Here is a 27,304-nt window from a genome sequence, read left to right on the forward strand (position 1 = left end):
CTATTTTTAACATTTCTGAATCTTTGTTCTCTATAAGAGAAGCAGGCACTTCATGCGTAGGAAAATAAAAAACAAGACCAAGAGTCTACAGCCACTCTAGCAGCTCTGCCAGGCTGTACTGAGGCACAGCAGTGCTGTGGGCAAAATGACTTTCACTCCGAACACAACTGTAGACCTCAGGCTGGGACTAGAAGAGAAGCTGGAATCTGAAAAACTGTTAGGATACATCCTCTGGGAACCACAAAGTACTGTTCAAACCTTTGTCTCTCAGTTTCACTCCATTCAACCTATGTAGAGATGTTTCAGAGAATGAGGAAAAAAACTTTACTTCTGATGACATATGTCACTGCCTCTGGAGACAATGAACATCAATATAAAATTTAGAGCTATTTCAGTCTGGACCAAAGTGATGGACCAACAGACCAACACTGCAATATGTAACCCTAATTAATGCCACTATGCATGAGAAGAAAGTGGAGTTTTGTTTGAAAATAGGTGAGGCTATACTTTACCTTGGCTCATAGAACATGCTCCAAAAAAAAAAAAAAAAAAAACACTAGGAGGTATGAATACATGCAGGAGCTGCTCTCTCCAAGGTACTGCTGTTTGTTTAAATCCTGGCCAATAAATCAACTTAAAATATTGGAAGGCCGGTACCAAAACTATATACCTCAGTGTTATTGCCTTGCAATTCTGCCTCCATAACCACTTCGATGTGTCAGAAATTCCTCTCAACATGAGAAACAAGCCGCCACACTAGAATTATGACCCGGAGGCATTGTGTTGGTTTCAAACATCAAGCTGTCTGCTCAGTCACGGTTATGTGAGCTCTCTGACCAAATTAAACAGGAAATGGCCCTCTGCGAGCTCCGTGGCTGGGAGGCCTTAACATTAAAAAAAAAAAAAAAAAAAAAAAAAAAGATCTGTGATGACGTGTTGATTTCAATCTCTGTCTGATGAAACTCAGAAGAAATATGCTGCCTCCCCCAGCGGGGACCGCAAAATGAGGCTTTACACCTGTGTGTTTGCAACAGCCTGCCACAGGATGTGTTTTTTGTAATATAAATAATTTAGGCACTCAGAGTTTGCCTCGGGAACAACAAACCATAACCCTAATTGTGAAAGCATCTTGGCAGGCTTTAAAGGCACAATCCGTGATTCAGATGTAACAAACAGGGTCGCCCCACCGCACCAGTTGTCACTCTGAGTTATCATCGTTTCCTGATGTTTAAAATATACAATATTTACATCAGTTATACAATAAAAGTCAGCTACTAATATTTCTGTTACATGTATAACTTCAGATTGCACAGAGTGTTACAAAGCAGTGCTGGCTTACAAGAAATAATAAATAAATAAGCTAAATAAAAGTCAAGAATAAAGGGAAAGAAAGTTTTTCACAACCACTGTGTTAAGTAATGTATGAACTAGCTTTTCAAGTCATGCTTTATTTACGCAAAGGTTGAAGCCAAATTCTCAACTTAATATACTTTAATATAACCACAAAACAATATTCCAGTTCCGCAGCATTATGAAAACAGAATGTAATTCCAAAATAAATGTAATCTTTTTAAGATGACTGAGATGACAAAGCAAGTATATATAAAATATGCAATAAAACAAGGAACATCCATTTATCCAACCAATTAAACACAAATTAAAATCACTCTAAAAGGCATCACATCCCATCGGTGAGATGGCTTCTTCTTTTATCGTGCTGTTACAAATGTAACTTTATTTACACCACAGGCTAAACACTCTCGTGAGCTCCCAAAGGCAGTTTTAAATTTCCTGGAGTTATGTCACTTGACAATATTCCTCGAGCCCTGAGAGTAAATTCAGTACCTTGCGCCCTACTTATTCTGCGGATTGAAGAAACACACACACACACACACACACACACGCACACACACACACACACACACACAAACACACACTAGTATTATTCTTAACAGTATAAAGCTGAAACAAATGCATCACGGTCTAATAAATACAACAAACAAAACAGAAGCTTCTTTTTCAAGATTTTCTGGCAAAGCTGCAAAGTCATGATAACACTATAAAATGTACCTGACAGCAAATACTGTGAAAGTTGCTGTGATTTACTTTGCGCTGAAATTCTAAATATAGAGACGATGTCAGTGTGAACGGGTTATGTTTTTAATGTTTATGCATTTAAGTCCAGAACTACTTTTTAATCACTCTCCAAGCATTAATGCCACCGATATTTTAAGAGCTACACTCAAGGTTGCCTGTTAAGTTTAAGGTTAGTTTCTAATTAGTTGTTTGTCATGCAAATGAGTGCAGTTTTGCAGACTGACCGAAAATTTAAAACTGTTACGAAGCTTCATGGGAGCGGCAGATTATTTTTAACATGAGGAGTAATCATTATTCATTATTATTATGCTGCTGTTTGAGGACTTATTGTAGATTTCTAGGAAGGATTTATGTGGATTTACAGTATGTAATCAGGCAGTGGAAACAAATGTGGTGAGATTTTCCACTCAATATTAGATTTGAATATCAGATTAGTCAAACAGGAATCTAATTGTGTTCATTTGGAACCTCTTCAAACAAAAGCCAATATCCTTTCTCAACATTAACAATCATTTCTGAGAATTTGCAGCAACACTAAAACATAAAATTACCCTGTGCATTAAAACTAATTTTCCATCTGATGTGATCACGACTGTGCTGCAGCACAGGTATTTAAAAGTCTCCAGAAGCCAACAGGGGTAAGTGTAATGAAGAAATAACGCTGACATTAAAGCACATTTACTGTACGAATATCCCAGTTTCACATTTGAGAAAGTAACTATTCAGAAACTGTTCAAATGGTTGGTTTGAGTTAATACTGATGGATCGTACCAGAGCTGGTAAAATGGTTATTAAAAGAGTTAGTCCAAAAAATAAGATTCTGTTAGAAAACAAAGTAAAAATCTAACTATAAAAACAACTGAGCGTTATTCATGATCAGAAAATACAGAGATATCATATTTTTTTATGGCAACTCTCCTCAAGTCACGTGCAAAGGATCAAAGAAAGGCAACAGAAGTAAACACACAGGAGTAAAGGAGTACAGTAGAAAGGATTCCAACATGGCTCCTGCATTAATCTCTATACTTTCAGTGGTACCTGTGCATTCACCCAGTGATGTAAAACCATCCAACCAAAAAAAAAAAAAAAGAAAAGGATAAAGGATTCCCACTTAAAAGCTAAAACCAACATAAATAAGAAATACATAGTTGTGACAGAATCACATGTGAGGTAACCCAAACTTTTGTAGGATGTGATTAGTGAGTACCCATTCGACATTGGAGTGATATGACAGGAGAAGGCAGGTATGGTGAGGGGGGGGATACCGGGATGTGTGTTTGTTGAGGTCAAGAGGAGGCGTGTCTCTGCCTTTGGCTTCCAGCTCTGCTCCTCTGCTTGTCATACTTGACTGAGACAACAAGGAAGACCAGCAAAGTAATGCCCTGGATCCCTGCCAGGAGGAAGAAGTAGTAGTGCAGAGAGCAGTCGTTGATATTACCTAGAAGAGAGAAAACGAGGGCGTTATTATAAAAGAATATGAAACGTCTGAGCCGAGACTCCAAACGAGCGAGACTGGCATTCAGGTGACGCTTAAAAACTTTGAGCTGCGCAGGCAAAAAGACAAATATGGAAATCTGGAGAATAAAACAGTCAGTCACGACACATTGAGAGGGGGACAGCAGGAGGGCTCTTTTATCACAAAGTACTACTTCATGTTAAAAGAATACCAAAGGCAAAGGTAAACGGCCACAAGCCTGCAACTGTGACAGGATGCTGTGTTTTTTTGCTAGACATGAAAGACGGGCTTGAAGTGAGCATGGCAGGAAAATGCGATCCTGGCAGGAATTAGGATTCGGCGCTGGGGTTGGAGGCTGTTTCTTCTCATCTCAACACTGTGAAACCTACTAAAAGTGAAGACGGTTGACCCTGCACTTTGCCGCTGACACAGAAAGGAGGTATTGATGATGTGGGACTGAAGTATCAGAAATAACAGAGCAGTATGGGCCCTCAGCTGCGATTTGACCCAGAGAGTCTTTCATCGGTATTAAAGGACTGTTTGTTTCCTCGTGGGAACGGGATGCAATAAAAAGGAGGAAAAAATAAACTGACACTTCCACTGTGATTTGCTGGGACTGAAATATTACTTGGGTACAGGAGGGAGCTGAAGACAAACACGCAATGCTGAGACTGACAGAACTAAGGATGTACTGTACAGTAAGTTTCAGGCATTAAAAAAACAAAAAACAGAGTAACGCTATTTGTTGACATTCCCTACCCAATTTTTCCCGCTGGGTGTGGAAAATTCAACCAGAAGCCTTTAGACTCTAATTGTCTAAACATTTGCTGCACAGTTGATTGAAGAGGCCGCCCTCATTCAGCAACAAAGCTCAAGAGGAAAGCTCTAAACAAATCCTGTTTTCGCCTTGCTAGGGTTTTACATGAAGGGCAAAGCTGACGACAATACAACTGTCTCCGCTGTTCAAGTATGGAGACAATTGGACTGGTATTAGAGCAGCTTTTGTCCTCTTGACCATGTCAGGCAGACCAATTGACTTTGTAGCCAACAGCGTGAGATGAGGCAGTTTACTACTTTGCTGAACAAGGAAGCATTTTGGGGTGAGCTGGTCACTGAAGGGTGCCTTACACTGAGCAAAGCAGTTTTTTTTCCAGCAACAACACACTGAAGAATATGTCTTTGGTTTATGTAACAGGCTCCATATGAGGCACGGTTTCACCAGTGAACAGAGATACCTATAGCTTACATCCTACATTATCGTCAAATGAGTAAATGTGAAGCCCTGGAGCAATCTACTGTCTTCTCAGAGAGCTCCCATTAGCTTCTCCATGTGGAGCTGTCACACTGAATAAAGAGCCAGAGAAAGAGAAGCAGGCCTGATTTTAATTAGATATGGGGGCAACTCTCAATTCAAGTTCTGCCTATTCACATGGCAGGGGTGTGCACAGTGTGAGTGTTCGGGAGTATGGTCTAATTACACCTGTCAATTTAAAGTTAACAGCCCCCCCAGGGTCAAGATGATGTTTACGGATTAAAACAGGATGTCTAAAGATTTTCATTTATTTCACATCTTACCTTTTATTGTGTTTTTTTAAACTTACTGAATCATTTTGAATTGTGTTCATGTGATGCAATTTTATTCATGTTGCATTTTGTCATGTATATTCAAGTTACGTAATTTCACTCTAATGAAATATCAGCTAACTCTCTGACATATTATCTGGTGTTTACCGTAGGGTTTCCTCATAAAGGGGATATGATGCCATTGACAGGCCACCAAATGAAACGGATTTGGGATGATATAGGTACACAACTCAACAGAATATATAATAATCTGGAAAAGATACATGTTATAACTTTAAGGCTTTACTTTGGAGAGAAAATAGCACAGCTCAAATTCACAGCACTGTTGAGGTCATCACCCTTTACACTAACAAAACCAGAGCTTGAACAGGTAAATGTGTTGTTAAGAAGAGAAAAAAAAAAAAAAAAAAAAAAAAAAAGCCTTGTACAAAGGATCCAGAAAGCCTGTTATAACTTCACTGACCCTGCCCTTTGTACAGTCTTTGAATGATGTTCCTACATATAAGACTAAGGGCCAGTAAATGATAAATGCAAAGTGATAGGCCTTGGGGACACGGACTGTGTGGGTGTCTCCGACCGAACCAGTTTTGTTTCATGTATGCGCAGAAGTGCAAACTGCAAAAGCACTGGGTTAGAAGAGGGTGTGGTGATGAATAAATTCACTCTCAGCCAGTCACATCACTGGTCTCACGCCTGTGAAACAACTGTGCCAATCACAGTGACGCATGACGACAAGAGCTCAGCAAAGGGAAAGACGCTCCACCAGGAAATCATATTATCGCCTGGATGGTGCAGAGCGGTGTGACGTGAACACAAAGGACCACAAATCTGTAGCCAGAGGCAAACGGTGTGGTTTTATGTGTGGTGATAATAGAAACTTAAAAAAATAATAATAATAATAATAACTTAAAATATGACACAACAGCATTTGCTTTTTAATGGATTTCAAGAGTAAAACATGAACTGCTGGTCTGACGTCTACAGCAGAATGCTGAGTTATAATTGAACCGTCTGATGTGTGTTGAGGTGTGGCGGTTACTTTGTAGAACACTGATGCCATTTGCATGTGATTTAATTGATGTAAACACAGCGGATGACCGTGTGTAACGGCACTGCAGTCTGGCGTGGCACGTCTCTCAAACTGGAGGCTGCAGATTTACCAACATATGTGTCCTGCTGCCTTCAGATGGGGCTTCAGGGACTTAATGAACTGAGGGAGAAACTTTTCACATCCATATTATATGTGATTTTTTTTAATACTAGAAGAAAAATATTGCAGCCAATAAAACAAATGCCACCTCACTGCATCAGATGCAGCTGTGTACATACATATCCAGCTAACAGAGACACCATCGTGTTCCTTGTACATGATTTAACAGCGTGTCCTTTGCTTCTAATCAAAGAGCAGGATTTACCGGTTTGAAACAAGCGACCCCAGTGTTTTGTATGATCACTTGCGATCAACAGAGCAGATCACACTCTATAATGTCACCATGCGTATCGTGCATATAGAGAATTCTTCTCCCAGTCCATCTGCCATGTGCTTGCTTCTGTGGATAATTAGAAATCGAGGGGAACAAAGAAACACCGCGATGATAGGGTGCATCACACAGGAGAGATTTTTCATCAATGCTCTGTGCACTGGGCCTATAGCTTCAAACCTTTGATCTAGGAACAGAGAGCTGGCTGATGACTGTGAAGTCCTGCCAGAGCATTAATGAAATGAGTGGCAAAAGGAAAACTGACAAAAAGTTTGACCTCCGCTGGAGTTTTAACTTATTTTGTTCTTACCTTAATACGGTCAAAGGTTTATCCCGTGACAAAACAGATCAAAAACCAAAGCGGTGTTTGAATAATTCATATGGCGCACAACAACGCGCTTGACAGGAGAGCACGGGAGGAAAAGGGAAGTGCATTTGCGACAAGGGTGACAAGGGTGAATTATCGATTTTCAATCGATAATTCACGTTAACAGATAGTAAACTAGGAATCAGCGGCTGCTGTCTTAATTACAGGAGCAGAATCGTGTTCAGGAAGTAAGGAATACAGAACAAGTGGGTAGGTACTAAATGTCAACATGAGGGCATGTAACAAACTCTGATTTTACTCTTGTAGGAGAACAATGTCCCTGCTCTGGTAAGATTATTCTGACAGATGACTGGATCTCAACCTTTGTTAGCACCCAAGGAATGATAGAGGAGTCTAGTAAAAACAGGCACCATCCAATTTTTGGAACAGTCCTGAAAATTGTGCAAGGTTTCAGTTTTGAGAGGGTTCTTGCTCTAATTTCATTTTACATTAAGTTAGGCTCTACATCCTCCCTTTCAGCCTGTGGCCCCCAGGGCCCGCTTGGCTGCTGAGCACTTTCGAAAAATATGGAAGGCTAATTACAAGCAAAAGACTAAACAAGGACTTGCTGTAAAAAAAACATTAATGAAGCCCATAAATATTTGACGGTTATTTTAAAGGCAAATTCTTTGCGAGGGAGGGAATAACGCAAACCAATCAGACTGGAACACAAGTTGTCCTCGACATTTCCACGTGTGTGCTCACAGGTCCTGTTTTACAGCTCTGAGTTAGTAAATGACGAGATTGTGATTGTGATTACACCGAATGCCCCAACAGAAGGGGTCAGTCATCTAATATCTGAGTGATATAAACTCATGGGACAATTTATCTGCGAGTGCGTTTGGGCAGACCATGTGAGTCCAGATGAAACGGGTCAATATCAATTTAACGTTTGAAAATGGATCAACTGATCCAGACCTTCAGTGGAATGACCCAACATTTTAATGCTTCAATGCATTCAGTGCCATCCTCTGTCTCAGAATGAAATCAGAAGGAATCAATGCATGTTTGTTTCAGCTATAAATATAGTTATTATCTGCAGCTGTCCTCCACCTCGTAAAAACTTTACGACTGACGCTGGAGTTTTGTAAATGGCCACAATGTACTATGTTCATGTGTCGTCAGCTGCTTCTGACGTGCCACACAGACATACACAGACGGACACTAAAAATTACATTTTCAACCAGATCCCTTTCGGACAGAGTAAGAGTTCATGTTAAATTTGCCAGATCTGACATTAAAGGCTTCCATTAAAACACTGACATTTCACTGAGTGTGATCCAACACTTCATGGGCAGGATGTGCGAATGTCAGCTCACTCTGAATGTCTGAACACGTCCCAGACATCTGATATGAGATCAGTCAGGACTTAAACACTGGTCAAAGAAAAGGCCATTTCCTGTCACGTGACCACAGCAGCTCACAAAAACCTTTTGCTCTGAGTGAATGATACCTCCACAAAGGTGGAACAAATTCAATGCAACAAAAGACATTTTCTGGAAACAAAAACCTCCTCCTGTGTAAAGGATAATGCTAGTGAAGAAAGTAAAGGCTGATCAACGGCTCCATACTACCTTTGACAGGAAATGATGAGATAGAGTAAGGCCAGCCCTATAAAAATACCAAATAAAAGAGCGTGATGAATGACTACTCCACCAGATGTAACCAGAGGGGGAAAGGATGTGCCGTGGGATTTGAAAGATCAATAGTTTCCATACATAAGCTCACTGTTTTAAGTTTGAAAACAGATGTGGATGAAATGCTGTATAACCATTTTCACCACGGCTCTGCAGACCGCTGCCATGGGCCTTCACATATGTGGTCATTCACACATGTTAAATTGGAAAGCCATTCACATATGACACTTAAAGTCTCCTACAGCAGGAGGTTGCATTGAGAGGACTCTAAAGAAGTGACCTGTTTTTTTGCTTTTGTTTGTTTTTTTCCATTAATCAATTTTACTGTTTTGCCCATAAAATGAAAACAAAACAGAAAACAGTAAAAGAAATGATCATCACAGTTTCCCAAAGCTCAAGTTTTGTCCGGCCAACAGACCAAAACCCAAAGACATTGGGTTTAATTACACAGGGGATTGAAACAACAGCAAACATTTACATTTGAGAAAGTGGAATCAGAGAACTTTGGTATTTTGTTTGTCGACCAACTTATCTGTTGTTTCACTAATTGTTTCAGCTCTAAACTTTTCTTGTCAATGAAGAATTCCCTCCAGTCAGCTGCATGTAGGACTAAACAGTGTCCGTCTTTATTAGCATCACCAAGGCATCATTTAAGGTACGAGGTTCATGGTTGCTTTTTTTTATTTTCTCCCGAAACAGAACATTTTCTCGAACTAAATGAAAAGCTGCATAAAAATGAAATGACACTAAAATCCACACATAATAAATTAATAAATAACATGCTTGCAAACACTGGCCTAAACTGAAGCAACCACACTATTCATAAATGTGTGAGCACATTAGAAATTAGAAAATATTAAAACGCACATCTCCCAAAAACCTGCCTGCCTCCTTCCTCATTAGTTGCTTGTTAAGATGATTAAACTGAGAGAGGGACAAATGAATGTTTTTACTGATGTTTTTGATCAGACCCTGTACCTCTTATCAGAATTCATACCCAGAATTCAACACATGAGAATATTCAGATCAAACCCTGCTGCAACAGCCTGCTGAGCAGTGGCCTGCTCAAAAATGACCTGGCCCCCTGATGTGAGCATCCCCATGATTTTCCCTCTCATCTTGAAGAATTCGAGCCCTGAATTTCACTGGTTTCCAAACCAGCTGGCAATGTCGTAACAAAGCACAAACTCTACAAAGTCTTCATGTGACACAACTACCTATGCTGACCAACATTGCTTTATGCAGAACAGGGGAAGATGCAGCTACTGCATGACACAGGAGAGCTGAGGATCCACCAGTGTGATGCCAGACAAGCAGTGCCATCTCCATGTAATGCTCCAGGGACAGCTTTACTTAAGAGAAGCCGGGCTATGTAATCAGACCCCCAGCCTGTGATTAATGCTGCTCATCTGTCTTCAGGCCTGCACAGCTCAGTACAACTCAGCACAGCTCACCCAAGATGCTGTTTACTGCACACCATTTTGCCCGCAGCCATGGAAATAAGTTGAATCCATTCCACCTAGAGAGCCACGAGATGTGGAAGAAGCTAACATCCAACAAACTGTGAAAAACAGCCACAAAACAAACTGCATGAATCCTGACTATACTAAATGCCTAAGCTTTGTGCCATGTGTCTTTTATCAGTGGCCAGGAGGATGTTTTGTTCCATTTCTGCAGCTCACCTTTAAAATGACTTGTTTTGGAAAGCAAAAAGAAGTCGTACATTCAATCCAGCTCTAGTTTAACTGCCCCTCAAGTGAAGCAAGACTGAGCAAATGATGGATTTATGAAGCGTGCCAAACATCTTCCAGTGCAAACATCATCAAAAGCACCTCCCTACCCGTCGGCACACTGTATTAATGAGCTATTAGGTGTTTGTGGGTAAACAATTTACAGTGTTGGCTTATTTACCGCATGCTCAGGGAAAAGTGCATCTGGGTTGGGAGCCTCCTCTCGCTAGGGAGCCCATCCATCTGCTGCCACCACCACGCTATTCATTCTACCACTTGGACAGATTTACACAAACCTTTTGTCGTTAGTCTGACATGTCTATTTATTACAGGAAACACTCTGAAAACAGGAGAGCTGCACCGGGTGTTGCCCCTCCTCCCTGCGTCTAATTTACAAACTCTTTAAGTGGATTTTAAATCAGCACAAGCTATGAACATTCTTAAGGTACGTCCCTGGACAATAAATTTCCGTAATCTGAATCGATACCCACAATTCTATTACCATACGTACAGACGACGTGCACTTTATATACGCTGAACTTCTAACAGCAGGCTTGACAGCTGCAATGTTCAGTTCAGGTGGAACCCCCTGAGAAAACAGTATGAGCAATGATCAATCACCTTTGTGCTGAAGATAGGCTGAAGAGAGCATCAGCATTCTTTGATTTCAAACCTGGACAAAGCCGTCCCATGAAGGACTCCCATGAGTCTACATGCATGTCACATGGCCACAGGGTCAATAAAACACACTGGAATCTCACACCGAGTGCTGCGATTGCTTGTTTCTAAGTAATGTCAGAACACAAATTGTATAAAGCCTGATGCACAGCTGCACGGCTCTATTAATATATATTCAAAGCTCTTTATTCAGGATAATGTCAGTATGATCATCTAAGTGGTATAGATTGATTATTGATAAAATTTAAAAAAACACAGCTTTAATCCTGCAATAACAGATTTTTCTGGCAGCAGAAATGAACTGTGAACACAACACTGACATATCATCACCTTTTAAATTGATATGGTAAACTTAGCATACTGTTGACTTTTACATATCTAGAGGATACACAGAAATGTTAGCATTAATTGGAAGTTGTGTTTCTGGCCACCTGATGCATATAGGCCCGATATTCACTCTATTTTTAGCTCATTTACAGAGTCCTAGGGGAAATAAATGGCTCTTTATTGGTTAAATGCTCCACTGTGTTCACCAGTTAGTCACTCACCTTGTCTGTCTGCCATTTGGTGCCATTCAGGCAGAGTAAAGTGTTTGTTTTCACTGCTCCCTGATGATAAGTTGCAGGCCAGACAACTAAAACAAAGAGCTGCGAGAAGCTAAAATGATCTAGTTTAGGGGTATTGCAGATTCAGGTGATAATTCTCTGCGGGTTTATAACTATGAGTGACCCCTTTCACATTATACACAGTGATCCTTTGGTCCTTTGTTTTGCTTTAGTTTGTCAAGTTTTACCACCTGTTGGGGGGATTGTGCAGACATTTCAGCACATATTGAGTGTTGAAGTTACTGTATCTCTTACCAAAGTCTCTGTGGGATGACATCCAGCCAATCTCCTTGAGGGAGACAATAGCCAACAAACCGTAGCCCACGAAGGAGCCAATCCCAGAGAAAAAGAAGAAGAGCCCCATGATGGCACTCTGCATGGACTTGGGGGCCGCTGAATAGGCAAACTCCAGACCTGCAACAAAGAGAGTAAATGGACACATATTTGTTGAAATATGAATATGAATATATGAATATAAAAAAGTGAAAACAGTTTAAATGCGGTGATCTGCAGCAAATAAAAGAAAAGGTTTCACATGATACAACCAGTGAGTAACATGGTCTGCATTGTCATGCTATTTAGTTACAAGCTTTGCCAGAATGTTTGTGATAGTGGAACCAAACGAGGCATGCATGCATGTAACAGGATGGGTTTTGTGGACAGTGACTGTTTTTATTTTGGTATGTTGTATTTGAGAGCAAAAAGCTTCCTCAGCAGCTGCTTGGCAACTAATTTTCCACAGTGCCACCGCTGGGTCTCTGCTCTGCTTGGTAGTGGTCTCAAAAAAAAAAACCCCAAAAAAACATATTTCTGGAAAACATGGTATCACACTCATCCTCACTCCATCATGAAAGAAAGAACTGAGAAAATGGACAAGGGATAGAAGTGAAAGGGAGATGTGGAGTAAAGAAAAAAACTGCAAATCTGTGTCTTTCTTGCCTAAAAATCTGTCTGCCTGCAAGCTGACATTGATAATTTCATGGCACCTCAAACATGTGATTTTTCAAATGAGGCCCTATAGCTACATCTGTCAGGAGAGATTAGGGAGCTACAGTTAAATACGTTTGCCTTTTAAGACCTTCCTCGGAGAGGGACATTGCACAAATTAATGTGACGAATAGTTTCCTTACAGATACCTGTGCTAGTTGTGAAAAAAAAAAAACCTTTATAAGAAAAGGAATAAGATAAAAGCATGGCAAAAATAAGGCTATTACTCAGTGGAAAACATGGATGACCTTTCCAGAAGTTCACAACAATACATTTGGTTATATCCTGAGCTAACCTTTTGATAGCAACAAACACTGGTCAATAGCTACGCATATCACAGGGGGTTACAAAGGTTGATGAGGGTTCTCAGAAACAGCTCTGCACAGTACAGAACAGTACAGACCAGCACTGTAACATTATGTTAAATGCAGCTCTTGTCTGTCTGTGACAACAATTTAAAGATACAATCGCAGTGACATCCAGGGTCTTCACAACACACAGAACAAACAGCTTGACCTTTCTCGACCAAAAGGCACAGTTGAGAAAAAAAGAAATAAAAAAAGATATGGAATGTGAAATGTGTATGTAATTTTTTTTCCTTCCGTGGGCATTGTTAGAGGGGAGATTTTTCTTTCTTAGAAAATAACATTAGCCTTTAACATTTTCAAAAGTGCGATACATAATTAAAAATACTGTAGGGAATCATTTTGCAAAGGTTTTTGCATATTCGCATTGCCTGAAAGCAGATAGACTTGGGTGGCGTATGCGCAAAGAATTACCCATGGTCCTACAACACTGGAGATGGCAGCAAGGAAGTTTGAAGGCACCTGAGGTTTTAAACAGATTTATTCAAACAGAGGAAAACTAAGGGGAAATATTCCTCTTTACCAGACATATGTCACAGTTCTGTCAGCCAATTTTCCTTGAAGTAAGCCCAGCGGGATGGTATGCAGGGAGAGAAGAGAGCAAGTTTATTCTAAGGATCCCTATAGCTTTGTTATGTCTGGGTTTGACTTTCATAGGGGCAGATTCCAGTGTTTTATAGAAGCCTAATGGAATTCTGTTCAAGGGCTTTATAATATCCTTATTAAATAAATCTTAGTATCTGTGGATTTTAAACTAAAAGATGACAAATGTGCATTCCTACAAAAACCCAGCAGTGACTGGATCTGCTAGATAATCCTGTGGTGAGGGGGGAAAAAAGTCTTCAATATTAATGGTTCAATCTTCACTCATAATATAGAAATAAAGCGAGGGCTATATGGAAGAGCCAACAACAACGTGATCTGTATTAATAGGAGAATGACTCAATCGTGGCTAGAGGTCTTAACAAACTCGAATCCCCACAATAATTGAGGCCTGAAGCCATGATCAGGGCTGTAGAGGAAAAGAGGTAAAGAAAAAGAAAAAAATGTAGACAGACAGATAAACACAATACAAGGCAGATTTCTGTTCTGCATTGCAGAGTGTACTGTAGGATAAAAATGGCCCACAGCTGCCACATTCCAACGTGCTATATCACATTCAGTACATTTCGCACAGACACAAACTCCCCTCTTTTAATAAAGGAGAATATTGGTGCTGTTGTTTCCATGCTTGTCTGAGATTTTGCAGCCAAGACTTGATATAACATTAGAGCAATTTCTCACTTTGTCACATTATTGTATTACTGTGGCAATATGCCTTTACTTCTCATAGCTTTTAATGAAATGGCATTTCCTCTTTAGGTCAGGGCTCACAAGAAATGAGAGCCAGCTTCATACGGAGCAGCTGATACCCTGAAAGTATGAAAAAGAAGTTTGCAGCTGTCAGTTGCAGCGTGAACCATTCTGACCTGCTTTGATTCAATGCTTTTCTTTTTAATCATTTTCTGGAAAAGAACAGGGAATCTATTTCTCTGAGGGAAAGCAAATTCTGCTAAATTTCCAGTGAAGGATTATGATTGGCCTCATATTGATGAGCATATGCTTAGAATGATATTTACTGGAATGAACAAAGTACAACTTTGAACAGAAACCAGACCAGGGGCCATATTCACAAAGCTTCCTACTGTGAAAAGTTTTTCAAAGTGCTGTAATTCTAAAAACTCTAAAAACTGCTCTATGTACTAATGAAGAAAGAAAATAGAAATAAACAGAGAATAAATGGAAAATAAAAGCCATTAAGGGGCCTTCTAAGGTGACAGAATAATGAATAGGGAGGTTATCACAACACTTAGTCCTAAGGCTTAAAACTAGTCATAAGGGTTAATTTACCCCAGTCACACTCTTTCCTAGAGACATCTAGTGATGCAGAGAGTTTTGGTTTATTGTACCAAGATTTAAAGATATCTGCCTTTGGAAGTTTGGCTGCCCCCCCATACCCCAGTGGAGATTAATCAATTTTGTTTGTGCTGAACGGTGAGAGATTTGTCAACCTGCAGATTTTTTTTCACCATGTAAGTAATATATGTGCTTGCATTTTGCCATTGTGGGCATATTTTGTAAATCAATGAGTCTGACCACTTCACAGAAATACTGGATTATGAGAGTTTTGCTTCAGTTTGATAAAGTGTTTTGATTTGTCAGGTATTAATTCACTAAATTAGCCAAAAGCACACATTCACAACTCGTTATTTTACCGTGAGATTGATTTTATCCATATCACCCGATGTTGGAGGGTGGTGAGCAAAATCATTTTAAGTTTTTACTTAGATTTTGTGGTCACTTCAGTGATTGAAGACCAATGTGTGCGTTTTTCTTTTCTTTTGGCTATAAACCCATTGCCTGTGAGATTATGCCAATCTGAATTGTAATACATTATACTGTTGGCTACACAGTAAGCCAAGCACCGTGCTTTGTTCTTTGTTCAGTCATTAGAGTCTACACTATGTCTCTAAATTGGGAGTTGGTGCGTACTATTCTTATAAGGATGTTTAAGACTCATTCCCTGCCTCTTTGGTCTACATGCAAATGTAACTGTCAGCCTTCTCAACATGCTGACTGGTAATTAAACATACCTTCCTCTTCTGTGTATTCAAGTGTAATATGCCCCTATGTACAGTGTGACAGCTGAGGAAGCATGCTTATTGGATAATTGAGTCGAACTTGCCGTACAACTCATCTCAGTTCAATTTGTATATTGTCTTTTATTATATCTTTTGAGAGTGACTGTGTGTGTTGGAGGGGGAAGGCCATACACTGTGATACAACATCCCATAATCTGTGACATATTTAAGTTCATAGAGGTAAAGCTGACGGACCATGGAGGTCAAAAGTTTATGTTACTATGTTAAACGTGTGGCAACTTTGACTATACCCTCAGGGATACATGGTTATAGCATGAAGCAGATATCTGTGTATTTCTCCACCTGTTTGGACAACAAGCAGAGGAAGAGGGTTAATGTGAGGCTAGTAGTCAATGGATGGAGAAAAGGCACAGCTTCATCATCATTTCGGCTGTAGAAGGTTACTTTATCCACACCTTATTTATAAAAATGTCCCATTACTGAACAATATCTTGCAGTGGTGTGAGAAAATCAGGATAATCAATTATCGATCGACATCCTGGGCTATTTACTCTGGACGACAACCCACAAACACATTAAGCTGGTGCGGTCTGGCAATGAATCATAGAAACTGTTCAAAAAGGGTTTATGCATTTGTCCTCGCTGGGTTCTGAGAACGGGCACTAAGTTCTTTTGCCCACAATCCCCTCAGAGTGGCGCAGTGTGAAGGCTCATCACAGGACGATACTGTACCGTTACTGTTCATCTGAATCATCACGTCTACCTGACTGCGGTGCTGAATGAGAGCTTCTACTAGCTGCAAATTTCACAGGAGATGTCAAACAACTGTACCTGCAATGCTGGCAAAGATTTCGCTGATTCCTATCAGCACATATTGAGGCACTTGCCACCATATGGGTAAATCTGCTGCGTAGTAGATAACGTTGCCAAGCACCTGGTCAATGGTACCATTTGATTTGATGATCTCCAGGCGTTTGGTCTCCAAAATGCCTGAGGGGACAGACACAGAAAACAATATGCATAAAAACAGTTGGCTAAGAGCAGAGAGAGAAAAAATAAACAAATCGACAAAGCTTTGTCCTAAAAAAAAATTACACATGCTTATATATGCTTATATGTAAGTTAAAATGCTGCACAGATACTAAGGTCAACATACAAACAAGGCATTGGGTGAATCTAAGGCCTTGTATATTTCAGTCAGGATGAAGAAACACTTGTTAAATTATTTATCACTCTGAAGTCCATGACAACCACAAACAGCCAAACACAGCCAGAGTTAGAGGATTCAGTGGCAGGCCATTAAGGATTTAACTAGTTTTAAGGCCACCATACCACTTCATTAAGATCACATCTGCACGCTTCCATATTATGGCAGTTAGCAATGGAACAGTGCAGACAGTTCAATAATAAGAGCGAAGCAGTTGTCATCAGCTACTGCCGCCTCCTAAAAGCTTAATTCGATAGCTATTATCACGTAACCGACGGCTATTTCCAGATAACTCCCAGAGACAGCCTCCTATCATAACTACACTTAATGCTGTATTTGAGAGGAGTTGTAGCCTTGTAATCCGACTATCCTATAATACCAGCCGTCCATCTGAGGCAGTGTGGCCACTGGGCTGCCCAGAGCAAGTCACACACTATAAACACATATCCCTGCTTTTATTTCCCTTACTAAACATCATACATCAGATAACCCAGTATGATCCCTGGCAACTCTGCTCCAGCTTTTATATAGAAAAAAAAAGAGAGAGAGAGAGAGTTGCTTTTGGACACCTAAAAGCCATTGAGCTTTGACCAAAGCAGATTAGACCATAAAGTTAAGAGAATGTGATAAAACACGCTTTAAAAAAAAAAAAAAAAAAAAAAAGAACATCTCTTCAAAAGCAATGTCAGCGCAGCTTTTCAGAGCTGGAGCCAGTGTGTAGCTGAAGTCTAGGACACAAAGGAAAAGGGGATCAGATCAGTCCACTGCCCACATGACAGCATATCTTCAGCTGTCCCTTTGCACTATATGGGAGGTCCAGCTGTCCCCGTACCATGCGTGTCCTCATGTGAGGTGAAATCCTGTGAAATATCGTTGTTATCATGACACATTCTCTGGGCCATTCTCTGGGCCAAAGATGCCACACATGGTCATACACGACTATCCATTTTAAAGTAGTGGACAGATGCAGATAGGAGCTGAGGACACACGAAGAGCGCACTGAGGAAAATACATACTAAAAGCATAAGGCAGATCCCAGGAGTCAGTGTGTGTAACTGAATGAATGTAACACAAGGACATGCTGCAGATAAACAGCACACAGGCTCAGCAAATTATTCTTGGATGAATAATTGTCACAATAAGATGCAAATACAATTTCATTAATACTGTATCACAAGAACTCACAAAGTACATTACTGTAAAGTCTGGATCCAGTTGTTTGATTTGAATCCAGGTCAGAACTGTGTTGCACAGTAGTTGTGTATTCACCTACTGTTCTGTGACCAATGCTCACACCACTGCACCATCGTAAACCCTTTCTCTCCACTCCCAGGACTCAAAATTGCTTTCTGCAAAATTCAGAATTTATTTAGCCTGAATTCAAATGCAAGGATTGCACTTTCTTTCAAAAAGCCAAATGGAAAAGTAAATACCTGAATAGCTTTTGAACGTGAGAAATGAACATTAGAAATGAATGTTTGAGCACCTTTCCGTCTAGGATTGCTCATGTCCTCTGAAAAGAATATATGACTTTCAACCAAAAAGTAGAAACATCAGATTTGGTTAATAGACCCATTACCACATCTCAGTGATTGAAAAGGAGGTTTCTGATGGGATAAGTCAGGCTTTAGTAACTCAGACTAGACCATCCGAAAAACTCTCCCTCAACAGACTTTCTCATCTCTTCTTCACTATGTCTATAAAAAGTAAAGCACAAGGATGAGAGTTTAGCCCAGTACCTCCAGTCCAGTACACTGATCAGCTTGTGTTGTCAGGTGACTTCGCAGAGGCAAAAAATGAATATCTTTATTATGCAGTTCAGGATAAACAGAATCAGTTTATCTGTTCAGATAAGTGTAATCTGATTTGATGACTGCAGCAGAACACCAGCAGCATTCATGGGGCTGCTCTAACAGCACATGTTTACAATATTCATAAATTATAGCTGACGTTGTTATTCTCAAATGGCATTTCTGGAAATATTTGTTGGAGCTTTTCAATCTGGGCTTTAAAAATTACTTGTTAAAGTCATTTGAAACAATGAACAGGGCCACCCAGACCTCTCATAGGTGCATTAGGGGTTAAATTTAACAATGAAATAATAAATCATATTACATTATTTGCTGGATTTAAAATGTTGAACTTCTGCAGATTTGTTGGTTCCTAATTTATCATTATTTTAATTAACAAACAAACAAATTATTTCACAAACTCATAACTGTTGTCAAGTTTGATTGAGCGCATGCTTAACAAACAATTGGCAATCTGGTTGAAGCACACCAACCAATATCTAAAAGGTCACTAATGACAACATGTTCATATTCTATGTGGCAGATGTATTGTGCATCTCAGGGAGGAGAAAGGGCAGTGGTTGTGGAAAATATAATGTGCATTGATTCTAAGGAGTGTTACTGATTTGCTTTCTTCCTGCCTCCGGGCTTGTCTCTCTCAAAACATTTTAGCCTGGATGTATCAATGCCGCAGCGCCCGCTGACAGGCCTGGCTGAGACTTTATTTCCAAAATAATCCAGAGGCGGGAAGTGAATAGGATCGAGGAGCGCTGCCGCATGCGGGAACAGTCATTCAGGACCAAAAAGTGAGATGCCACAGCTCCCCCTGTGCTCTACAGGGTGAGGAAAAAAGGCAAAACTCTGAGGCTGTTTTCCCCTTTGCCAGGCGGAAAGTGATGTTTTGATTCAGCGACAATTAATAGATCTGTGACAGACCATCTGCTGAGTCCCACAAAGAAACAACACAGCAAAGGCAAGCATTCATTAGAAAAAAAAAAAAGGTTTGCCAAATACCTGTAAATCTTTCTCAGGGCAAATTGAAAATGCCTCAGCAATAACATTCCTCATGGAGCATGCCATGTTTGTACCACTGTTGGTGAGGGACTCACCTATTAGTCACACATTTCTTTTTGATTAAGAAAGAAATTATGTAGATGTGACAATACAGCTTCATTGCTCGTTGCCTTGGAAGTACTGATTACATGTGGCATTTACCACAGAAAACAAGTGCTGACTTTGTTGTTTCCTTGGTGTTTTCCCGGCCTATTTATGTGACAGCGTAGAGAGGACATGTCTGTCAGTGCACTCACCCGCTGCCACGGCCGACCACATCACAAAGAACATCCCCACTGCAATCCTCTTCAGAGAGGAGGGCAGCAGGCCGCGACGTTTCAAGATCGGGTCCACCACTTTGTCCTTAAGGGGAATCAGCATAAGGATGAGCACTGCATCAAACATGGTCAGCCAGGCAGCCGGGAAGCGGAACGTCATCTGGGGGATCCAGAGGAGAAAGATGAGGTAAAACTGCGTAAAAAGGCAACAAAGCATGAAAACTACGGAGAATGTCAATGCATTCCAACACAGTCCAGCGAGCGTTTGTGTGTATATGAGTGTACAGGTGAGTGTGTGTACTTTTGGGCTTGATATTGCTTTGGCACCCCCAGGTGGTCAAAACACAACATAATAAAATGAAAAATATTTATTCAATTCACAGTAGAGAAAACACACAGTCAAATAAATATATTATAGGTGAACAAATAGCAGAAGTATTATTATTATCATGATTATTATTATTATTACTATTATTGTTAGTAGTAGCTGTAATTGAATATTTTTTATCTATTAAATTTTGAAATAGCCTTTGACAAACTGTCACCTCAAAACAAGTTTTCAGAACAAATCTATTACCATAACATGTAATCTATGAAAGGAATAATTACACTGAGCAAACAGACCGGATCATATCAATCAGGGGAAAAAAATCCATTGTGAGAATACAAAGTATCTACAAGTTCAGGCAATATCTCACTGAGTGAGCAATGAAAGACTGCAAACTGCTGGAGATGTTTTTTGCAATTCAAATTCCAAGTGCCATCTGAGCTCCTGATGTGTCTCTGGTTTAACACTTCTGATAGCATCATTTATTCTCAAATTGAATTTCCATTTCTTAGAGTAACCGCTGGCAATCTATACGCAGCTCCTCAGAGAGTGTTTTCCTCCCTTGTTTGCGCATTATCATATTCAAAATGATAGAAAGTGCTAAGTGAGATTTTTTTTCCTTTCCCAAGGAAAACCAGGCACGAATGATGCCAGTGTCTGTGGTAGGCACGGTGTTCAGCATTTTCTATGTCTTCAGTGGTCTATACATATGCATACTATATGCAGACATACTCTGTATAATGGATCCCAGGTTGGGAAATGAAGAGATGATAAACAAGTAAGGAAATAAAGAAAAAGGTGTATTTTTGCCCCACAAAATTATGTTTCCTTTGTAGTAAACTCAGGCGTCAATGTATTAAAATTAAATAATGTGAGAAAAAAAGTCACTCTTTGGAAAAAAAAAAAAAAACATAGATTATGGTTATTTCTTGTAAGGTATGGTGAGTTGATTTTGCTTTGTGAATAAAGCTCACAGGCAAGAAAAAAAGTAGCCATTGCTCTTTATGAATCATAGGTCACCATAAAGGCTTTAATTTAAAAGTACGGACTCGAAACAAAATGTAATAAAAAAAAATATTTCAGCAAATACTAATATGAAAACAAACGCCACTACAATACAGCAGTGATGTCAGGACCTAATCCGATCATAAATAATTACAACACATTCCCTCCTCCCTCCCAATCCCAGTTATTATTATTAGAATGGACTCTGGTTTCCTTGAAGAGACAGTATTTGTGTTTGACATCTTAACAATGGAAATGTGTCAGGTGAGGCGAGGGAGCGAATCACAGAGGCATCTAATCTCAGTTCCCCTTTGATGTTGAGATGTGTCTATGCAGGAAGCAGAAAGGCTTAGTTCCGTTTTTGATACCCGATAAAAAGTATGAGAGAGAAAAAAAAAACAAAAACAAAGAACCAGTATAGTTCTTAAACACAGTTAGACACAGTGGAATACGAGTAAACAAAGCTATATCACACCACTTTTACAGTGTCACAAGTCTATTATTGTGAGATATGAGAATATATATGCGCCGTTTATACAGCACTCAGTTAGACTGTGTGGTTTACAGGCAAGTGTTTCACTTCACATTTCCCTGAAGTCAGTACACTTCACCATCACCTCTGGTGTGCCTGTTCAAAAAGCAGAACACCTGCGCTATACATACTGCACTTCCTAGTCTATTCCTGTTTTCTCACTTTTAAACCTTTGATTTTTGAGGAGCCGTGTATCATGTGGAGAAAATGAGGGGGTATCAGTCAGAACTTAACATATGCTCTGTTGGAGTGAGACACAGGTAAACTCGTCAGGAAGAATCAGGTGGAGGCGCAGTAGTGGAGAGATACAATCGCAGCCAGGTTGCTAATCTGCGAGGTATTAGTCTGTGAAGTTCTGACTTAATCCCCAAGGCATTACCAGCCTTTGCTGCTGCCTCCAGCTGTTGCCTACCATTGTGTCGGTGACCTACTGACTCATTTAGTTTCAGCGGTGAAAAATCAAGTTTGAACCTACTTATGTGGAGGCAAGTTAGAGCTCCACAATGGTGCACTAGACGAAATAGAATTACACAGTAGTTGCTTATTTTATGAATAAAAAAATCACAATGTCAAACCACAGATGTCACCACACACTGATGCTACTTTTTAATTAAACAAGAAACAGGTACTTGGGCTGAGAGTGCCTCCACTTTAGGTTACCTGGTGGGATTCAGCAGTGCTGTTCGAAGCAGTATCGGGAATCCTCAGATGGAGGCTCTGCAGGACGTACGTTGTCTGCATCTGCAACACAATAAGTAGATTAGAGTCTCAGCATGAAGTAATTCTCCACTTTATGATCACCAGGGTGTCTGGTGCAAAACCATTCTTCTCCAAAATCGAATAGGAAAATAATCTTCCCTCACATTAACACATGCGTGTGCATATCAGCATCCAGAAGGCTCACATTCCCATTTCAAATTTATTTGTATTTTTCACTTTATGTGAAAAATGGACCGTACCATTTAACTTAAAATGGGTTGGTCTTACCTGGAAATACACAGTCCAATATGGGATAAGGGCAAAGAAAACCGGGAGGATTTTCACCAGGGCTTTCACTTCCTCCACCTTCTCTTCAGGAAATTTTCCTCCATAGGTCACTTTGGCACTGTCTAGTAGTGTTGGTTTGTTGCTTCATGGGAATAAAAAAAAAAAGAAAAATAACCTTTAAAACACTATTTTCAATTACTGTGTGATTGATAGCATAAAATAAACAAATAAATAATCATAGAATATACTGGAATTATTCTAAAATCTTGAAGTGGGGGACTTAATCAGCCTTCTTTATGAACATCTCACTCTTAAATAACAGCACTTCTAGAGAAAGGAAAGAAACTTTATTCTTAAGCCTATAATCCCCATCTCAGGAGAGAATGCCTTAATAAGAAATTCTTGAAAGGCTACAGGATTGGCCAGCTTAAAATATTCAATGTCAGGTTTTTTGAACTGATTGTGCTGCTTTGGTTCAAAGTCAAGTAGCAGCTCTTCAGAATAACTTTTCACCACAGGGAATGAAGATGAATGTGTGGACCAGTGGAAAAAAAAAAAAAAAAGAATTATACCGGGGGATCAAAAAAGGCTTTAACATAAAGGTCTACCAACAACACCTAGCTGTGTTATTGCACTGGATCAGTCACCATCCCACTAAGCTATACCATGAAAAAAAATGCTAGCTACGCTGCTGGAAAGAGCCTTTCCATTGACACTGGTGAATGCTTCACTATACCGCAGTTACTGTGAGCCAGCTGCTTGTCAGTCACTACATTACTTTTTTGTTTTATCTTTTTCCAATCAGCATACAAAATGCCTGACTGATACACAGAGGTGATATGCCGCTCTCACCGCAGCAGTTGAGGTTCCTTGGGTTTTTGGGACCAGCAGGCAAAGCTCAGGATCTTGAACATATCTGTGAAGGCACTTCCATCCGCAGGTTTGGTGATGAAGACAGTTCGGCCCAGGAGAAAGACCAGGAAAGAGACCCCGAGGCACACTGCTGGAATGATGTAGCCAAGCTCAAAGCTGTAATTTTGCTGGATGTAGGCCACACCTCCCAGAGACAGGATGGCTCCTAAGTTAATGCACCAGTAAAACCAGTTGAAAAATCTGCGCGTGGCCTCTGGTCCTCTGTCTTTGACCTGAGATTACATACAGAGCAGGATGATAAAAATCAGTCATGTCATTGGAAATTTGGTCACACGCCCAAGGAAAGCATTTAAAATAAAATAATTCAGCCATCTCAGAGAAAAGACCTTGAACCCTGAAAAGTTCCACATCTAACAGTTTGATTGTCAAACAGCAGCCTTTGTCACTTGTAAAAGAAGCCTGGTCATCAGCACATGATGAAACCATAACGTTGCCACATGAGGAAATTAACTCCAAAAACTCCTGAGCATCTAAATGTCAGGTGCAGTGGTGAACAAAACTACAAAGTGCATTACACAGCCCAGCTTGAAAAATCATGACAGCTCAAAACAGAAAAGACAAACTGTACTGACAAAGAGGAACCATGATCACAAGCTGAAACTGATAGGGATGTGAAAGTAAGCAAAATGGTTAAAATGACTGTATTTTGTGTGATAGTAATATAAATAATAGTGAAATCTTTTTGAAGCCTCAGCATTGCATGGAATGACCACAGCCATATGAAACTGACAAAAGTATAAGCCGACAAGAAAAGGGAGGTTGGGGGTTATTTTTCTACTTAGAGGAATAATAAAAGTAATAAAATATAAGCAAAATAAACAGCAACTTTTTATCTGTTTTCTGTCGCTTTGAGTATTCTTACAGAATCTGCTATGATAGCCTGCACACCGTTAGCTTACCAAAACTGCAATAAATTTAGTTAAATATCTATGCAAGCGCATAATATTATTCTCATAATGGCACTGAGCCATTCACCATGCACTCATCCCTGTGGAGGAAAAGATCTTATCAGCGTGTGATAAAGTGGATATGTCTCTTCTATATGAGCACAAAAGATGCAGCAGTACAGCTACAATTAACTATTGGGGAGATAATGTCACGGCATTCACAAGCCGATGCTGAGCATAAATCTTTCTGGGGTTCCTCTCTGATGTTGTCCATTCAGTCACAAAATCACTTGACTGTCCTGTGTCACCAGCAACTGCACTGTAATGTGTTTTAAAATAAGACATATTTAAAATAAGGATAATTTTTGCTTTTGTGGCTTCAACATTTGCTTTTCAGGACAAGACAAACATTTAATATACTTTCTTGTTTCAGTGTTGACCCTCCATCAAATACATAATGTGATCAGTAAATATCACAATGATCACAGGCTGATGGATATTACATTTGAAGTGACAGTTGCAACACAGTTTCCTCCCTTTTGAATCCTGTTTTGAGTTCGTGTCAAGCACTAGGTGCCTCAAGGTGCATATTAATTGAAAAAACTCACAACACTGACCATGGCGAGTTTCACACTGCAAAAGGCTGTAATTATTCTTTACACAGAACTCAAGCCCCAAGTAACTACAAAGCTTCCATTTTATTCAAACGGAGCAAATCTGAAATATTAACAGCTCCCGCTGCCACTTATTTCGGATTTTCAGCTGGAGGAGAATTAATGGGAAAATTCTGCCTTTACGACATGAATTTTGTATTTCAAAAGTATCATGTTTTGTCAAGTTAATTGAGCGATATTTTTTAATTATTCTGGCCTAACAATCTCTGGCACTTGTAAAAACCTAGCAGATGTATTCCATATATCCTGTTTTTTTGTGTCGTATATTGCTGTAAGATGTATGTTTTTTTGTTTCTCTATTGTTTTACTCCAATATATGGATTTTGATTGATGTTAATGTTGTGTGTTCGAACATGATCAAAAGAAGCATTGACAGAAATGTGAAAATCTTGTAATGGGCTCAAGTACTAAGAGTATTTTCCCTGCCAGTCCCCTTTGAAAGGTTTTACCCACTCCTGGGTTGATTATTGTGAAAAACAATTATTCCATTGATAAACTTTCCCGTTTCCTAAACTGCTTCTTATAGGTCCTCTAGATAATCCAAACTGCCAGATGTGTTTTGTTTCACTTCACATTACCACTAAACTATCATTGAAAGCTTTGTTCTTAGGTGTTTGTGTGACAGTGCATTTGTATGAGGGACAGAAAAACACAGGGGATGTCCCTGACTCTGCTTTATGGTCCACAATGTCTGGCTGTGATGATCAAAAGCATGCATGTCTAAGTGAACTGTCACGGTTCTACAGAAATCCCATCACATGTCTGACTTCTGTGATGTCACACTGCATACCCAATCTTACACATGCCTATGTCAGAAAAAAAAATCTTATTCAAAGACCTTCTAGCTTATAATAAACTCATACCCTCAACATTTTATATTTGATACAGACTTTGAGATCTGAAAGTAATACAGTTCATACTTTACCTGATCTGCCCCAAATGGGGTGATGTTGGACTTCACAGAACCCACACCTAATGCAACTAAAAAAAGTGCACTGTAGACTACTGGGCCACAATATGGGGCACGAATGGGGCAGGTTACATTGCTTGGAGGGGTACTGTTAGTGCTCAGACACTCAGCGGGTTGCACAGGAAAGGCCACCTCTTCTCCACACAGGTGTATCCTGGTGTCTTCATTTGAAATAAAAGGGAAAAACAGCAAGCCAGTAAAATATAGGATCAAACTTGAAGCAATGGTCCAGAATTTCCCAAGGTATGCGTCCGCCAACCAGCCTCCAAACGGTGAAATCAGGTAAGTAACTCCCATGAACACCAGAGGTGCCTGACTCGCCTGAGTGCCCTCCCAATAAAAAGGACTACTATTGAGAAAAAGGACCAGATTGGATGTGATGCCATAGAAGGCAATCCTTTCTAAAGACTCAGCCAGCAGGATGGCTGCACATGCTAGTCGTCTTCCCTGGAAAACTGACGGTGCTGAGGGTCTGTTCCCAGAGGAGTCCAAAAGAGGGGTGCTCTCACTGGCATCCCTGTCGTTAGGCATTCTCAACCCACTTATTTGCTTAGGTTCCTTTCTGATTAGTACGAGTTCAAACCTGGGAACAAGAAAATACAGATTAGTTTAAACAGGTTAGCCAAAGGTTGTCATCACTGTTTACAGCTAGTTGTCCCTTAACTCAACATCTGAACTGTCCAAGGGGACCCCCCTTCCTTATCACATGTAATACAAGCACTTGGTGCAAAGTAATGTTAACCTAGCTTTAGCACAACGATAGCTTGGTAAGAGTTTGGTTTTTACTTTACCTTTACTTACTGAAGCCCGACCCAGGGGTCTTCGTTATCTCCATGAACCTAAATAATATGTACCGCTCAACTGTTTACTTTGTCTCGTCTTATATCAATACTTTCTCAAAGGAGAACTGGAAGTCAACAAAAAAAAAAAACGGTCACAGTACTATCGCGTGACATATAGCTCAGTCAACAAAGTGTCACACTTGCGTTTCCCTTGAGACGATTTCTAAATGAAACGCACCCGACGCACCC

At 40.0% G+C, this 27,304-nt stretch overlaps 1 protein-coding gene across 1 annotated transcript; it reads right to left on the reverse strand.

Moving 5' to 3' along the window:
• On the reverse strand, positions 1-27,206 carry slc15a4 (solute carrier family 15 member 4). Its single transcript, XM_041041466.1, has 9 exons — positions 27,065-27,206; positions 26,229-26,856; positions 23,662-23,954; positions 22,810-22,951; positions 22,483-22,563; positions 19,937-20,117; positions 16,461-16,619; positions 11,891-12,049; positions 1-3,535 (listed from the first exon to the last, which is right to left on the reverse strand). Exons 2-9 carry the CDS (start codon positions 26,802-26,804, stop codon positions 3,384-3,386), a joined length of 1,743 nt encoding a protein of 580 aa, XP_040897400.1. The 5' UTR covers positions 26,805-26,856; positions 27,065-27,206; the 3' UTR covers positions 1-3,383.
• Between the last annotated feature and the right edge of the window lie 98 nt (positions 27,207-27,304).

The sequence above is a fragment of the Toxotes jaculatrix genome, chromosome 7, assembly GCF_017976425.1.
Source record: "Toxotes jaculatrix isolate fToxJac2 chromosome 7, fToxJac2.pri, whole genome shotgun sequence".
In the NCBI taxonomy this organism is placed as follows: Eukaryota; Metazoa; Chordata; class Actinopteri; family Toxotidae; genus Toxotes; species Toxotes jaculatrix.

What these genes read in the sequence shown, in the direction of transcription:
- slc15a4 (XM_041041466.1), bottom strand. Translation starts at nt 26,804, where the DNA reads ATGCCTAACGACAGGGATGCCAGTGAGAGCACCCCTCTTTTGGACTCC. An exon ending in GCACTGCTGAATCCCACCAG is followed by an intron (nt 20,118 to 22,482) that starts GTAACCTAAAGT and finishes TGGATCCCCCAG; the next exon opens with ATGACGTTCCGCTTCCCGGC. An exon ending in AATCTTTGCCAGCATTGCAG is followed by an intron (nt 12,050 to 16,460) that starts GTACAGTTGTTT and finishes TCTTTGTTGCAG; the next exon opens with GTCTGGAGTTTGCCTATTCA.